This window comes from Peromyscus leucopus, chromosome 2 (genome assembly GCF_004664715.2).
Source record: "Peromyscus leucopus breed LL Stock chromosome 2, UCI_PerLeu_2.1, whole genome shotgun sequence".
Lineage (NCBI taxonomy): Eukaryota > Metazoa > Chordata > Mammalia > Rodentia > Cricetidae > Peromyscus > Peromyscus leucopus.
Genome location: NC_051064.1, coordinates 24,918,674 through 24,935,019, shown reverse-complemented (window position 1 = coordinate 24,935,019; position 16,346 = coordinate 24,918,674). Strand labels below are relative to the sequence as shown.

Here is a 16,346-nt window from a genome sequence, read left to right as displayed (position 1 = left end):
CTCTAGGAAATGGAGAATAATTCTAGTGTTCATTGACAAACAAATGCAAAGTAGTCAGTATTGTTTTAGATGAACCCAGTGGTTCTGCCATACAGCCTTCCTCCCATCTGTACTTGGTCTCTGTCTTAAGCACAGTGCAATGCTAATGTTTGCTAAGTTGCGAATGGTTTCTATGTACTTGTAGGCCAACATACTATGATCCTTTACCAGAAGGACATACTTAATACATCATTCCAGATTGATAAATATTCCTATCTTCCAAGTTTTCTATCCCATGTCTTCATTGGGCTCTTAAAATATAAAATGGTCCACTTGATATTTATTTTACCCAATATTTATCATTTATTTCATCTCGGTGAGCATTTTAGTGAGCACCTACTATATAGTAAGATGAGGATTTTAATAGATGTATATCTGGGTTCTGACATCTGAGTCAGGTTCCTGCCACTGGGGCATATATGACTTCTATAGTGTTATCTTCAGAAATTTAAAGTTAGGAATACTTGCTTCAGAGATACAGGCCCTCTTAGCCAGTGGTTTTAACTTACTGATTTTTGACTGTATGATGATGCAAAAGAGGTTTGCGTACAGTAGTCTTCAAACGTGGAACGTAGTTTTGATCTCCCAAGGACTAGCAAAGTACCATGCAGTCCTTTCCTATGGTTCTGGGTAACTAGAAGCAAACCACAACTCACAGTCAGTCTCGAGGTCATAGTGGGAAGCAGCTGGCATGCCGCAGAGCTGTGTTGCTCAGAAAGAAGGCTCGGTGCAGTACGTGGACGAACGCAGTTTCCACATATGATATTTGCAGTGTTTGATGGATTTATTGGGATGTAATCTATTGTGAGATGAGGAGCATCCATATTAAGGGATGAACTCTAAAGCACCTGAAAGACATCAGTACATTTATAGGATGCCCATGTGTTTGGGAAGAAGCGGTCATTATTAATAGGTAATTTTTAAAGATCATTTATACAGAAAGTGCCTGGTGTATTCATGAAGGACTGGGTCTCTCCCACTAAAGAAAATGCTGCCTTATTTTGTGCCCTTCAAGTTTAAATGTTTCATGTAGTCATATAACACTGATTCTAATATTTATTTCAGAACAAATGCCCGAAGGCAAAAGGCATTAGAAATTATAACTTTTTTGTAGATGTATTCTGTTTATCTATGTTGCTGCAGAAAGCTTTTTTATGTTATGAGCCTTGGGATATAAATTTCTACAGTGAAAGGAAAAAGCAATGATATGCAAATGTAGATGTGTAAGGTCAGTGTTGGAAGGAGAACTGGACAAAATCCAGATCCAAGCAGCTCTCAGCCCTGGTCTGAGCTCTCTGTACCACAAAGCAACACTTTCCCCACCTGCCTCTTCAGAAGGCCGGAACAAAGCCTTAGCACCAGCATTCTTCTCCAGTTTCTGGAGCTTTCACCAGGTTGCTGCTGCTGGCAGCGATTCCTGACCCAGGTAATGAGGGCAGCCAGCACACTCTCAGGCCCACAATAGCTAAGGGACTGGTCTGTCACAGAGGGCAGAGGCCCTGGACTTCAGTCACGTGAGCATGTACTCCACAGTGTTAGAGATGAAGGCAGAGAACAAAGCTGATCTGCAGTGGTGTCATTTTGTGTTTATTTGGTTTAGGATGGCTGTGCTATTGGATGATCATTAAGAATTCTGATAACCTTACTTTTTAGTTAAGTATTTTTGCTGTTATATTCCCTCTGGACGTTTGGCGCCAGCTACACACAGCATCATTTCTGTAATCCCAGATAAAAAGCAGAGCTCCTAAGCAGAGGTTGGTATCCTCAGTACCACCTCTTCCTTACTGAAACTAAGGAAGAATGTTGAACCTAAAATGGGACTTTTGTTTGTTTCTGGGTCTGTTTCATTTATTTGTTCGTTTAAAGAGAAACCCATTACTGTTTTATGATGATTCACTTCCACATGAAAATGAAGCATGTGCACAGGTTCTCTAAAGGACCTTGGAGAAGGACAGAAGCATAAAAATCCACCAAGCGCTGAGATCTACCCTGCTCTGTTCCCCCCACCTGCAGGGGGATGGATTTCATTTATAATGGTGGCTCTATTCTTTGCTTTGGCCCATTTTGCTCACATGACGGTTTGCTTTGAAATTTGAAAACACATATTTTCTTTGGACCTCAAATAGTTTGACAGAAGTAGTATTAACTCCACCGTGTGAGAGCAATAGAATCATTTTAAGAAAGAAGACAAAAAAATATTGTTAGGTGGTTGTAAAGCTTGAAACAGAAATGAAGGTGATTATCAATGCCAAGTTGTAGACATGTGCACAGCAGTTAATACAAGCTTGCACTGGCTGAATGGATGGGATGCCCAGTCACCCTGAGCACTTGAACTGTTACTACTGAATTCAAGCAGCAGCCTGTGAGCTGGGCCAGTCATGCTTATCATTGTTGCCTTGAGAAACTCAGAGACTGGTGCTTGAAAGACTTGCCCACACTCCCAGAGTAACAAGCAGCCAGGCCAGGCCAACTAGTGAGTGCAGCTGCATTCCAGACGTCAAGCTGCTATCTGTGAGGAACGGAGTAGGGGCTGCACCATAGGCAGCTCTCAGAAGCCCGGTGCAAACATCAAGTCAAACAGGTAGGAAAGCCTAGTGTCTTCTGGCTTGATCCCTACAGAGGTAAAATGAAAGATGTGTTTGTTTTTTTTTCCCATGCTCCTCTGAATTCTCCTTTCTCCTACTGAATAGTATCTTAGACAGGACACATGGCCTTTGCATTCCTTGAATAATTTAGAGTCCTCAGCTTAGTTTCAGGCGATTGGTCTTACCTTTACTGTCACAGAGAAAACTCCACCTCATGTTCAGGTAATTCGCTTCTGCTTTTTTCAGCTCTACCCTGAATGGTTCCAGAACCTTTGAGGGAAAAGAGATTTGATCAGAATTCTGCCCTCCCCTGACCCCATGAGTTCCTCTCCCTTCATCATTAGGGTCACTTCTAACCTCCAGAGCAAGCCCTATGCAAGTGTGTGATAGGCACAAAAAGGAAAAGAGTGTATGAGGGAAGGTATCATGGTTTCTCTGGACTCTTGCTGCTGGGATCTGGTATCCCTGGCAATGGCACATTTCAGAGGGGGTTCTCTCTGGAAACTTCTGGTTTCCTGGATGGTGACAGCTGGGTCTCTGCAGTAGCTAATAGATGCTCAGCATTTCCTCACTGGGGCTTCTGGCAGTCTCCCTGCAAGCTTCTGAGGACCGGTTTGCACCTCTCCTCTAGTACACAGCAACCTTCCCCCGGTGCTTATGGAAAGGCAGCTTCCTCTTGCTGTGTGTTGGTTTTAGAGTCCACACTTTGACCTCCCACATTCTTGTTGGAAGCTAATTCCCAGGCTTCTGAGCCCCCAAAGGACGTGCCAGGCTCCCTGTGTGGCCCCACTGCTGCACACCCTAGCTCTGGGCAGAGAACTTCAGACTTCTCTACTGGTCTCCTGAGGCACTCCCCAGCCCCGCCCCCAACCCAGGAATCTTGCTTTCTTTGCCTGCCTGATGTCATGGGAGAACTTTGTGGGTAGCAAATTCCCTCCAGGCAGTCTCAGTTCAGAGCACCACACAGGCAATGGCACTGAGTAAGTACAATTGAAATCCCTTGTTTTGGCTGCTTGGTACCAGAAGCCTGTAAGATTTCTACTGTTTTGAGGGGTGAAGGAATATTTGCCTTAAGGTATTGGGACATTTCAGATTTTTAGACTAAGGATACTCTCCCTATATGTATATTACACATCCAAATAATTTCCCCACACCAGGCAGAACCGTTGGGTAGGTTTTATGTTACATCTTTGTGTTTCTCAGCTTACTATATATGGACCATTAGATACTCCATTCATTGATTCATATTCATAAAAATATTGACAGCTGAGCATTGGCTTCTCTGACATCTACACACTAGCCTTAGCATTTGCTTTCCATCTTCTGGTTGTATAAAATGCATGTTTCAAAAACAGCCGGATGTGAGGGGTGGCATAAAAATGAAATGTGAGAAGGTGGTTTGCCCATGTTTTGAAAAAATAAAATATATAACTAAAGCAAACAAATAGAAATCTAAGGCCCAGGCATTTTTGTGGGGGTATGGTGTGTACGTAGATGTCCATGTGTGCACATGTGTGTGTGAGTTATGTATGTGCACCATGTGGAGACTAATCATCTGTTTGACTGGGCTAGCTGACCCAAAAGCTCTAATGACTCTTGTTCCCCTCCAATGCTGAGGTTGTAGATAGCATCAGCACCTGGCTGTTGGTTTTGTTTTTACCAAAGTTCTACAGATCAACAACCTCGTGTCCTTATGCTTATGTGGCATCCAGTTTACTGACCGAGTGATCTCCCCAGAGACACTTGGTTTGGAAAACTGACTACAATCAATATTAATAATAACAATGATAGTAATAATAAGCTAAAAATGGCTGTCGTCTAAGGTGGCAGTGTTACTAGGAAGCATTTGGGATTTCGGAGAGTGATGAAGTGACAGTGGTATTGAAGAAGGTGATTTATTGTATGTAGCTTGAAGCAGACTGCTGATCATAGCACCAAGAGCGCTGTGGGAACACAGCTGATGAGGGATTTCACTGCAGTAAGAAAGGAGGAACACATCATTCACTAATGGAACAAACGCAGGTCCTGAAGAGGTTCAAGTTTTGACTTAATGTTTCCACCTGGTTGGGAAAGTTTCCCTTCTGCCTAGTTTATAGTAAGCAAATTCAGTCCTTTTTAATACATACATACCTTTCATTCCCATTAGCTTTTCCTTTTTTTGTTCTTCGCCTTCATATTTGCATCCTTTTTTCTACACTCCCCAACCTCCCCTCCACTCCCCCCCCCCCCCCCCCCCGGTCCAAGGGCCCCAGGTATTCAGGCATCCCAGGGCAGCCTTGAACTTGCTCTGGAGCTTGGCCTAAAGAAGCTTGATCTTCCTTGGTCCTCCTTCCTCCACCTCCCAAGTGCTGGAATTACAAGCATGTGTCACCACACCCATCTTAAATTTGCATTCCATAAAAGTTACCACCACAGGATAAAAGTACATTTGTACTAGGAAGGGAAAGAAAAAGGAAGATGTGAAAACGTGGCTAATTTTATTCATCGAAATGAATAAATGCTTTTCACAAGGGATGGCACTGTCTCCTTAAACCCCCACATAGGCGGCTTGATTTCTTAGTACGCTTTCATTGTAATTGTGATAACCACAATACTGTTAACTGTGATATGTGTACAGGGACAAATTGGTCATAAGCCTGTTGGGGGAGGAGATCAAATGTGTGAACAAACATAGTTGGTTCAGAGGCGTCCAGGATGGTGTCTGACAAGCCTGGTGCACAGAGAAAGGGTAGAGAGGGTTAAAATGCAGCGTGTGTTTCTAAGAAATCAGCCTGGAATCTCACAGCCTGTTCCATCTGCCTTGAGGTTCCTTCTAGTGTGCATCATAAACACCTTTGAACACTACCGTCTTCTCATCTTAGATCTCAATGTAACAGAAAGTGTCTGTGTACTCATGAGCCTATCAAAAACCCAGATATCTAGCCATCCATTTATCTATCCATCCGTCCGTCTATCCATTCCCCCTCCCTCCCTCCATTTCCTGCCCTCTCTAGGTTTCCATAAGGGAACTGCTTTGGGATGCCCCTCACATATCAAAATCCATGGATGCTCAAGACCCTTCTGTAAAATGGAAGGATTACTTGCATAGATTTTACATTGATCCTCCTGGCAGGCGTGCCTAGCTTGACTTTGTGGCACAACATTATTGTGTACAAGTTATACAAATATCGCAAACAAATATGTTTTAAGTAAATTGTATTGGGCTGTATAAATAGCTACTCTGGGGTACATGCAGTCTGCTAGCCATGGGTTGACATACTTAAATCATTCCTAGATTATATATACTACCTCTGTTACGTTTGGAATCTCACATGTCCCTCACAGGATTGGGTTGTAAATGTGTGTTCCTCAACTAGTGATGCTATTTGGGGAAGCTCTAGGACCTTTAAGAGGTGAGGCCTGACCAACAGAAGTAGATCACTAGGGACAGGCCTTTAAGGTTGTTCCCATCCCCTGGCCTAGCATCTTTTCTGCTTCTTGGTCTGTTGCCATGTGAACAACCTCTGTCACGTGCTTGTGTCATCACAAATTGGGCTGTTCTACGTTGCTTACCCCTCAGTGATGGGCTGAAACCCTCAGGGTCTGTGAGGCAAAGCCTAAAACCCTTTTCTCCCTTCATTTCTTTCTGTCAAGTGTTTTATCACAGTAACTGAAAAGTAATACAGAGAAATTATGTGTAAATAGTTACATTGTATCCTTTGGGGGGATGGTAACAGGAAAGCAGGTCTGAACATTTTGTTCACAGCCTTGGTAGAATCAACTGCATGGGACAGGAGACACAAGACTGCTTTACCTCACCATCACTGCTTCCGCAGAGTGCTCAGCATGGAAAACATTCCAGGTGTAGTTTGGGGAACTTAGTGGAAGTTAAGGTGGATGTTTTCCATCTGCAAATGGCTGAATCTCTGGATATAGAATCAACAGATATGGAGAGCTAGCTGGTTTATTATCCCCATTTTCCAGATGGGAAGGCTGAAACACAGAAAGATGAAAGCCACTCAGCTATTACTAAACATTCAAGCCAGTGCCACACTGGAAACTCTCAGAGCCCCTCAGCCATGCTCCCTCCCCGACAGCTCTGTGTCTTCTGCAGTTGTATTTGATAAGTTCTCAACCTGCTCCCATACTGGCCAAGGCATTAAACAAACAAACAAACAAATGTGACCGTGTTATGATGGCTTCACGTCTCTTCAGTGCCCTCTCATTCTGTCTATAAAAGCCTAATGTCCCTCCGTCCCTCCTACCAACAGTCCTTTATCTCTGTCCCCCGTCACTCTCAGTGGCCATCAGTGTCTTTCAGGCTTCTTGAATGTGCTGTGAGCTCAGTTTGTTATTGCCCTGATGACATTTCCACCACATTATTTAATTAATCTTCATTAGATGAGTCTGAGTCTTCCTACATTGTGCTTTTCTGCATGACATCTTACACATAACTGCTCCATCAACAGGAATCATTTGGTTGAACCCAGTGCATAATTCAGTGAGTACTCACACATTGAGTGCATTCCTTACATTGGAAAAGAATTCAGAAGGTCACACTGTCACACAAAATTGATATGACTGTGTTTTTAAATGAGGACATTCCAGGATATAGATATAGATAGGGAGTACCCCCCTAGTCATGTTGGAATTTTAAGCTTAAAGTCAAAATTTAAAGAAAAAAGTTGGGAGAAAAGAAACTTTGCCAGAATCACCATGCAAAATAAAGGCAGAGATGCCAGATGCAGTCACACATGCACTGGGCAGTGTGGGGACCAGACCCGGAAGAGCCTGACAGTATCAGATCTACAATCTTCAATTCAGAGGCCCAGCAGCTGCTTTTGCCACATACTTCCTTGAATGAACAGCACATTTCCAGCTCACTAGCGCAACACGGTTGCTTCTATACATAGACAAATCAAGACTGAGCTGTTAGGCAGATTTTGAGTGCAGCAGCCAGGCCTGCTCTTCAAAGCACTGCTCCCACCCCCTGCCGTAGCACCCAGGAGGAATGACCCACTTTCACACTTGGAAACCTCTGTGAGTGTGTTCAGTTCCCACAGCCTGTGCTCTAACTCTGGTGGCTTTCTTCCTACTTACAATTTAGAGGGTATTTCTCTTTTATTTACTAGATGTACCAAATAAAGGAGAAGAAACCACTGAGCTGAGCAGACTTGGCTTACAGTGCTTCACGAGACAGAATCCTATCCAGAATTCTGGATTTGTTCCTAAGCAACAGAGAGCCATGTTCCTGGGCAGCCCTGAACTGGGGCTCCTTGTTCAAACCAGGCACTCTCACGTCAGCATCCTGGGAACAGAGGCATGCCTTGCCTGATTTATAGGAATGTTGACTTTAGTATGTCTTTAGATGAACCATGTGCCTAGAGGCTATTTTCTGGCCTTAACCCCTCCAGGTTGTAAATGTTCCCAGATACTTCTCATGGGCTGAGGGTCCAGGGCTGTACCTAACCCTGTGAGCTGCTGGCAAGGTGGAACTTAGAAGGATTCAAAACACTTGCTTTAAAACCTGAGGTAGCTTGCCCATTTCCTGTGATGGAGGAATTTGCGTTCTGTAATATACACATGAAACCCAATGTGGGCCTCTTCTACTTTCTCCTTGCTACTCCAAGGCAATAGCATCTCTTGAATCAGACTTGGCATTCTCATTCATTATCGTTGAGACTAGTACGGAGCCAGCAACCAGAAATCTCATTCCTTCTCATCATCAGTGTCCTCCAGCACAGAGGCAACAGAGGCCTCCCACCCTAACCAGAACTCCATGATACATCATGACCCACTCCACCCACAATAGCTTTGGAGCTCACTTTTTTGCTGTGTAGCTCAACCATGTTTCTTTATCCTGGACTTTTTCCCCTCCAGGTGGCCCAAAGTTTCTTCCCTGAGGTAGAATGCAGACAACATGATGATAAGTGGAAGTGTTTCCCTTTGTCAGGTTTGTGTTCTGCACCCTCAGCAGTATGCAGGAGGCTGAGAGTATACAACCTTGGGGGGGTGCAGCCAGTTAAGATAAAGGGTGTGCTTCTGCATGCACACGCCTGGAATTCGGTTCCCACCACCACAGGAGGGAATCAAAGCAAGACTATATAGTTACTTTTATTTATGGAACATTATGAGATTGAGATCAAATTTTCCTTTCCCTGAAAAAACAAAGTCCCTGGTTCTCAGTGCAGCAGTTGGCCTCACTGCTGTGATTAATCCCTAGTCACACTAGAGACCATGTGCCAGATGTCAGAGTCTTGTGCATCACTGTGTTCCCTGAAGGACTCTATGGTTACTCTGCCCATGACACTGAGATGCAGATCCAGGGTACCTGCTGTGTCATCTCCAATTGGCTGGTCTACACTTTAAAGTTCAGAGTATCTCTCCAGGCCTGTACAGCTGTGTCTGTGACAGCAGCTCCCATGTAAGGTGGTGGAGCAGATGCTAAGGATTTAGTGAGAGCAATGTACACCAGCACATTACTTCCAGCTGTTGGTTAGCAGATATCAAGTATGCCTAATATTATCGTAGAGTACCAACATTTCTGTAGCTTTTCTCTTTCCTGGAGTCTTCTCACAAGACCTTTTGATTGTTTTTGTTTTCTCCCATTACTATTTAAAAATTCTTACAGAAAGATGGAAATGGCCAAGAAGAAAGGAAAGAGATGGAAGTGGAAAGAAAATGAAATATGAAGTGATTTCCAGTTAGAACTTTTTAACATAATCCTTTCATGCTGGCTTTGTAAATGCCTATCAATTTCTAGGAGCCTTCCCAGGGGTGCCAGTCTCAGGAGAGAAGAAAGTAACAGGAAAAGAAGAGAGGGGTTTTGTTGTTGTTGTTGTTGTTGTTATTGTTGTTGTTTTTTCTAGGAAGGCTCCTAGAAGATCCATTGGTATTTCTCAGTTTTTGTGAATTCAGAGCAATGATGTTTATTTGGAGTTTCAGAGGAGACTAATGCCTGCTTTCCCTGGTAGTCTGGCACACAGGAAAGCCGGGCCATCATGATAACATTTTGTACCTTTGATTATAATGAAGTGAAACTGGAAGAGATGGGAGCAAAAAAAAGCATAGGCTAGCAGGAATGTTAAGGCCAGTGAGTGTTACCTGATCACCTCATCGCTTACTCAGAGAAAATTTTCCCTAGGAAGAGCAAAGGCAGGAGGCATAGAAAAGTTAAGGCAGTCAGTCACCAATGTTCTACTATATCATTTTGAAATTGAAAATGAGTCCCTGCCTTTGTTCCTTAAGCCACATGGTTTTAGAGCAGGAATAGATTATAGGAATGTATACAACTAACTCATCCCATTAAAGGGTACTCAGCTGCTGCCCTCTGATCCATCTTTGGGTGCCTTAGAAGGGTTACTTTGATGCTTAGGCATAGATCTCAGGCCCACTCTTCACTCTTGCCTAATGTTCTGGCATTTTCCCCTACATAGAGGCATCTTGAAAGTTTTAAAGGGAATCAGTGGTGATGGCACTAAAGAGAAGACTCCTTTCTTGTTCATCACACCCGGTCATAGGTGACAGGAGGAAGGCCTGAGGAAAATATTTGATCATAGGTTTACATTATACTAGAGCCTTTGGATTAAAAAGTCCGAGCCAAGGTGAACTGTGTGTTTTTATGCTTAGGATTGAACTGAAGAAGTGGGTCCTCATGGTAACAGATGGAAGTCCAGCATGCCTCTCTTAAGTTAGACTCCTTCCTCCTGGCTATGAGCACCCCTTTCTGAAATGAGGTCTTAAACCTATAGTCAAGCAAGGTAGACAGGGAATTTGATATGGCCCACTCTTGCTCAGAAAGATCTCTTAGAGGAGTTCGATTTTTGAGATTTAGTGACTCCTTCAGGGTTGTGAGTTCTATCGCCGGCTATTGGGGGAGAGGTCTGGCTTCTTTGACTAAGCAGTAAAAGTTAAGAGAGAAGACAGTCACAGAGAAGACCCACAGTGACAGCCTACTCAGGCTGTCTGGGGCCACCCTTCTCTCCCATGTCCTACATTGATCGAGGTTGCCTTCCCACTCAGTCTTGCTGATTGCTATGCAATCCACTCAGTGGAGGAGTCAAATGCTGCCTTTTTTCCAAAACAGCCCATGCCCTGCCCAGTGAGATAGACCCTAAGTAGTAGGTTAGTCAACAGAGACTCAAGGAATCTGGGCTCCTGCAGGCAATTGCATTCAAACTGCATTCAAAGAATCTCATTTAATTTTCATGGGAGGAGGTTAGCTACTGTTTTTGTTTTATTTTTTAACCAAATTGAGGCATCAAAATAGAAATGCACAATTAAAGAAAATCATTATGTAGTCATCACCTTGGGGTTTCTCAAATATTGCATAGGAACACATTTTTATTAGAACAAATCCCTTTGCAGATTACCAAAATTGGCTCCAATAAAATAGGATGGATTTTATTTAGAGATGAAGTGTTTGAGAAGATTATCAAGAGAAATACCAGTTATTTCCTTCCTATCGTCAGTTTCTAACATGAGTGAAAAAACCTCAGTGACATCACTGTGTAGATTGTGCACATCTGTAACTCAACATGTTAGATGGACTGCATTCTTAATATTCCTATTATAATGGGAATGCTGATGAAGTCATTCTCTGGCTGTTTTGGAATGCTGATGGTTTGTAAGTGGGCTCTCCTACTAGCAAGAGGAAACAAGATGTTTCACACTTGTCAAGTATGAGAAATTATGGAGCATTTCATAATTAACCTATCCACTCCAATGGGTCCCCTCCAAGTATTTCCATAATAGTTATTTTTAACTCAAAAAATAAGTAAATTTTAATGAAATAAACTTCACATGCACTATTAGTTTCCAGGACAGTGCTTTAAACATACTGCTTGCCGAAAGTAAACAGACTGAAACAGGTTGTATTTCTTAACAGCGTTTTGTTTGTTTGTTTGTTTCTTGCCATTACCATTTCTCACCACCTTTCCAGTTGTTGAATCGCTAAAGAAATTATAGTTTCGAGTTTTACTGACAGATTGGTCATAAGCAGTCACAAGTTTTACTTCACTGCAAAAGGGACTCTGCAACGCAAATCGCCCACGTTGCCGCTAAAGCAGATGGAGGTCTTAGGAAGCCCCTAGCATTTAATGAGCTACAGAACGGAACAGGGCTTGGCTGAACCCTCCGTTCCCCATTCACGAGTATTTCCTGGGTCTCACTCTAAGTGATGCCAGCCAGACGTGTTCAGGAGGCGGTTCTCACCAATGGGGAGGCAGCTGGAAGAGTTCCGTGGGAAGCCTCAGCCCCTTTCTTTCTGGCAATTGCCCACATTTGGCTGCTGCCGGAGGCGGCGCAGGCTCCAGGAGAGGTCCCGGTTGCCCTCCTTGCGCGGTTAACCGGGAATTGCCAGGGCTAGCTTCACTGACCTTGTGGGGCTCTCGACGGGTGGGGGTGCCACGGAGGTGGGATCACTGCGGGGTTCCTCTGTTGCTAGAGCCGTGATGTCACCCGCCCCTCCTAACCCGCGGTTGGTTGTTTTGTGTTTCAGCTCTGCTGCAGTTGAGCACAAAGACCTGAAGGAGACTCCCACAGCCTTCAGGGAGAAGAAAGGAGGCAGCCAAGCCGATTAAAAGGAACTTGTGGCTTGTGGCCTTTTTGTGCAGGGGCTGCCTGGAAGGGGAGAAAAGTGCGCTGAAGCCACGGCGGCGATTAATGAGCTGTGAGATGAGGAGCAGCTGCGGCTGACACTGCTTCCAGGATCCTTCGTCTGCCCTTTGTGCTTCATGTACATGTGTCTGTTCAGGCCGGCCAGAGGCGCCCAGAAGAGCATCCACCACGGCTGCCGGGGAAAGACCGCCCACCATGCCCACGGAGACGCTACAGACAGGTAGCATGGTGAAGCCGGTCAGCCCCGCGGGCACCTTCACGTCCGCGGTGCCCCTACGCATCCTGAACAAAGGACCCGACTACTTCCGCAGGCAGGCCGAGCCCAACCCCAAGAGACTTAGTGCGGTGGAGCGGCTGGAGGCTGACAAGGCCAAGTATGTCAAGAGCCAGGAGGTGATCAACGCCAAGCAGGAGCCCGTGAAGCCGGCTGTGCTGGCCAAGCCCCCGGTGTGCCCAGGAGCCAAGCGCGCACTGGGCAGCCCCACTCTCAAGGTGTTTGGCAACCATGCCAAGACCGAGAGCGGTGTGCAACGCGAGACCCTCAAACTCGAGATCCTCAAAAACATCATCAATAGCTCCGAGGGCTCCAGCTCTGGCTCTGGCCACAAGCACAGCTCCCGAAACTGGCCTCCTCACAGGGATGCCACTGACCTGCACCGACACTCCTTTGCTGAGTCGCTGAAGGTGTACCCTACGCCTGGGCGAGGCAGCCCGCAGGAGAGCAGCTCCCATGTGAGCAGGAGACTGCTGGAGCAGTCCCCAGAGTCTTTCCTGCACGTCTCACACAGCTCCTCCGACATCCGCAAAGTGACCAGCGTGAAGCCCCTTAAAGCCATCCCCTGCAGCAGTTCCGCCCCTCCCCTGCCTCCCAAGCCCAAGGTAGCTGCCATGAAGTCTCCCGAGGCTGACCAAGTGGAACCAGCCTGTGGGGTCAGCCGGAGACCTTCCCTTCAGCGGTCCAAGTCAGACTTGAGTGACAGGTATTTCCGAGTAGATGCAGATGTGGAGAGGTTCTTCAACTACTGCGGACTCGACCCGGAAGAGCTGGAAAACCTTGGCATGGAGAACTTTGCAAGGGCTAATTCTGACATCATATCCCTCAACTTCCGCAGTGCAAGCATGATCAGCTCAGACTGTGAACAGTCTCAAGACAGTAACAGTGACCTTAGAAATGATGACAGTGCCAATGACCGGGTGCCATATGGCATTTCTGCCATCGAAAGAAATGCTAGGATCATCAAGTGGCTCTATAGCATCAAACAAGCTAGAGAGTCACAGAAGGTGTCCCATGTGTAAGAGGCACCGTGGTGGAGAGGAGGGAGGGGTGGGTCTGTCTGTGCATACACAGTTGTGAAGGTTGTGAGGTCTCCTTGAAGTGTTGTGAGCTTCTCCACTCTTTGTGTTGCTTGTTGTGCAATGTCCTCAAGTTGCATGCCTGTCAACATGGCAACTGGCCTGGCTTCCTTCTCACATCTCTGCAGAGTCTTGCTGAACACTCATCTGCGAAACGTTTCCAGCCAGAATCTGACTGACTAGGGCTTTGCTCTTAAGCAAAACTGTTTACAGGAAAAAAGAAAGTTTTCAATTTCTTCAATATTTATGTGGTTCTTGTGTTTTTATACCCCGCATTATTGTGTCTTAATTAAAAATTTTATCAACTGGCTTTTAAGTTGAACACAGAATCTTTTTGAAATAAAAAGCCACTTTGCCTACATGGGAGATCATAACACTGGGGAAATGTGTGGAACTGGTTACCGGAGAATGACTGACAGAACACAGAACCAGGCTAGAGTTTGTTTATGCGGAATCAGGTGGTGGGTCTTGCTCTTGTGGTTCACAGGTTGCCATTCTCTTGCCGCGTAGTGGAGCATTATGGGGCAACAGTGCTGGCTTGTGTCCAATTCAGTGTATATGTGGGTGGTATTTTTGTAGTACTGTCCCAGGAAAGACAATCTGATAAAACCCAGGATGAGCAAATGCCAGAGGTTCAATATTGGGAGGAAGGTGGGGAGACTGTTGATGCTGTTAAACTGGGATAATTCAGAACTACCTAGTATTAATCTGACAGGAAGACCCACCCCAAAGCTGATTAAAACTGATACTGAGTGCTTTTTCAAAAAGTTATTTTGTGGGATTTTTTTGTTGTTGTTCTGGTTTTGGTCAAGAACTACTAACACATGTTGTTTCTCTTGCTCTCTTTGTAGCTGTTCTGTTTGGGGCGGGTCAGTTGGGCCTCTGCAGGTTTGTACTGAGGACCTGAAGGGAAGTGAGATTTCCATCGGTCAGTGCAGTCCTCCATTCCACAGTGCGTCCATTGGGAAGCGGAGTCACATCTCAGCAGTGTGGTTCTGTTACCTTGCTTAGATTCTCTCAGGCTGTGGGGATTTGTTACAGCTCTAGAGAACTGTAGAAACACTGTAGCTGTCCACCTTGTTGTCTCTTGTTGCCTCTTCCCCAGTAACCTGCCCTCCTGGTGATTTCAGGAGCCCTGGCAGTGGAAGCAGAGGGCACCGGGCAATGCCCACAGGTTCTCGGCAGAACCACCTTAGTCTTCATCGGCTACTAGGAGCCTTTAAATGGTGTGAATGCTGTAAGACTTTGTACATACTTCAGTTGTTCTGGAACCTAAGAAGAAAAGATATGCTAATAAATAGCTCTGATGTAGGTTCTACCTGTGGTGATTTCTCTTTGTCCTTTACTTTTTTCTTCATGAAAAGCTAACTTTGCGATTTGAGCCAGAAGCACATTTTTATAGCCTTCAAGAAACATTATTTCGTTAAATTGTTCTCACCCTATCTCAATGATTCTGAGCAGCTCTATTCTTAATTGTAGTTGCTTCAGTGAGCGTTGGCTAAAATAGCTACTGCAAGGTCCCTGAAATATACTGTCTCTTCACTTAGTTCACACTTCTTTTATTTTTGCCTTTCCTTAAACATCAGGATGTTTCACATTTTCCAGAAGACTCTTCAGTTGAAATATTTGTGTTCTTAACTGCAGAGGCGTATCTTTGAAATGACTACCCCTGTTCTCTATGGTGATAGCACTCTCTCTGGCCTTGTATTTGCCCACTTACTCATCTTTCAAGGTGGCAGACAGTGGCCCGTCATGGTCATCAGCCTCTACCTCAAAGTCTTAGACTGCCACTGCTGTATAAAAGAAGCCCTCCTCCTTAGGGACTGTGTTTTTGCTTTCTCCTGTTACTTGAACACAAAGTATTCAGTGACTATTTATTGAATGAAGTTATTTGAAGAAAATTTCTTCTAAGGTTAAGGTTATACTTAATATGCAAATTTAAGGAAGCATTATAAAAATGTAATTTTTAAAAACAATAATGACTGTCAAACTATTTTATTGATAAATACTTTTCTCCTGAAAGGCAAATTTGGTTCTTTGACTCTTCTGACTGGTCTTGAATTCTTCCTGCTTCTCTCATTGATGTTCCCTGAAACTAGAACTGCTTTGCCAGAAGAAGCATTTGGGAATGCAGCTGAGAATGGTGATGATACATATTCAAATTAATAGAATAAGAAAATTTCTAAGCAAACAAAAAAGGTTTGTTTCCTCACTACTTATATAGAAATGCAGCTTTTTAAGACATAGATGCTTTTGCATTCACATATCCATTTTGGGAGCTATTAAAATACTGGAAATAAATGTCACTTTCCTAAAGAAGCCATCCTTGAGGAAATGGGCATTTCCTGGCCAAGTGCATAATACTGCTTATGCTATCTTAGCTGTAGATTGTGCTTGCCACCTTCAGTACCTACCTGTCCCTAAAAATCGGACCAGTCTCCTGGCCTCATTTTATAATGGACATTGTGAGGCTTTCTGCTTCTATGAAACAGGAGAGCTGTTTCATCTACACAGAGAAACCCTGTCTCAAACAACCAAAAAAAAAAAAAAAAAAAAAAAAAGACTGTTTCAAATGCTTAATATGAAATTCCACAGAGACTTTTCTTAATTGTGAAGTACTCTACAAAGTATACTTCCTTCTAGCTCCTGGAAGTTTTATATAGGTGTGCATTCATGAATATAAGGTGATTGCCTTGAGTGGTCCTGAAAACTAACTGATTTTTCTGAAAACCACCAAATCTTACAAACAGTTCTGAAATATCCATCACTGTG

General features: G+C 44.3%; 1 protein-coding gene across 7 annotated transcripts in view; it reads left to right on the top strand.

Annotated features, from left to right (window-relative positions):
- Nucleotides 1-14,890, top strand: part of Fam110b (family with sequence similarity 110 member B) — a 136,001-nt gene extending 121,111 nt beyond the window's left edge. For all 7 annotated transcript variants that reach the window (XM_028858114.1, XM_028858112.2, XM_028858108.2 and 4 more), the window contains one exon: nucleotides 12,103-14,890. In XM_028858114.1, the coding sequence (XP_028713947.1) occupies nucleotides 12,417-13,517 (1,101 nt within the window). In that variant the 5' untranslated portion in view covers nucleotides 12,103-12,416 and the 3' untranslated portion in view covers nucleotides 13,518-14,890. The remainder of the gene's footprint in view (nucleotides 1-12,102) is intronic.
- Nucleotides 14,891-16,346: the final 1,456 nt, after the last annotated feature.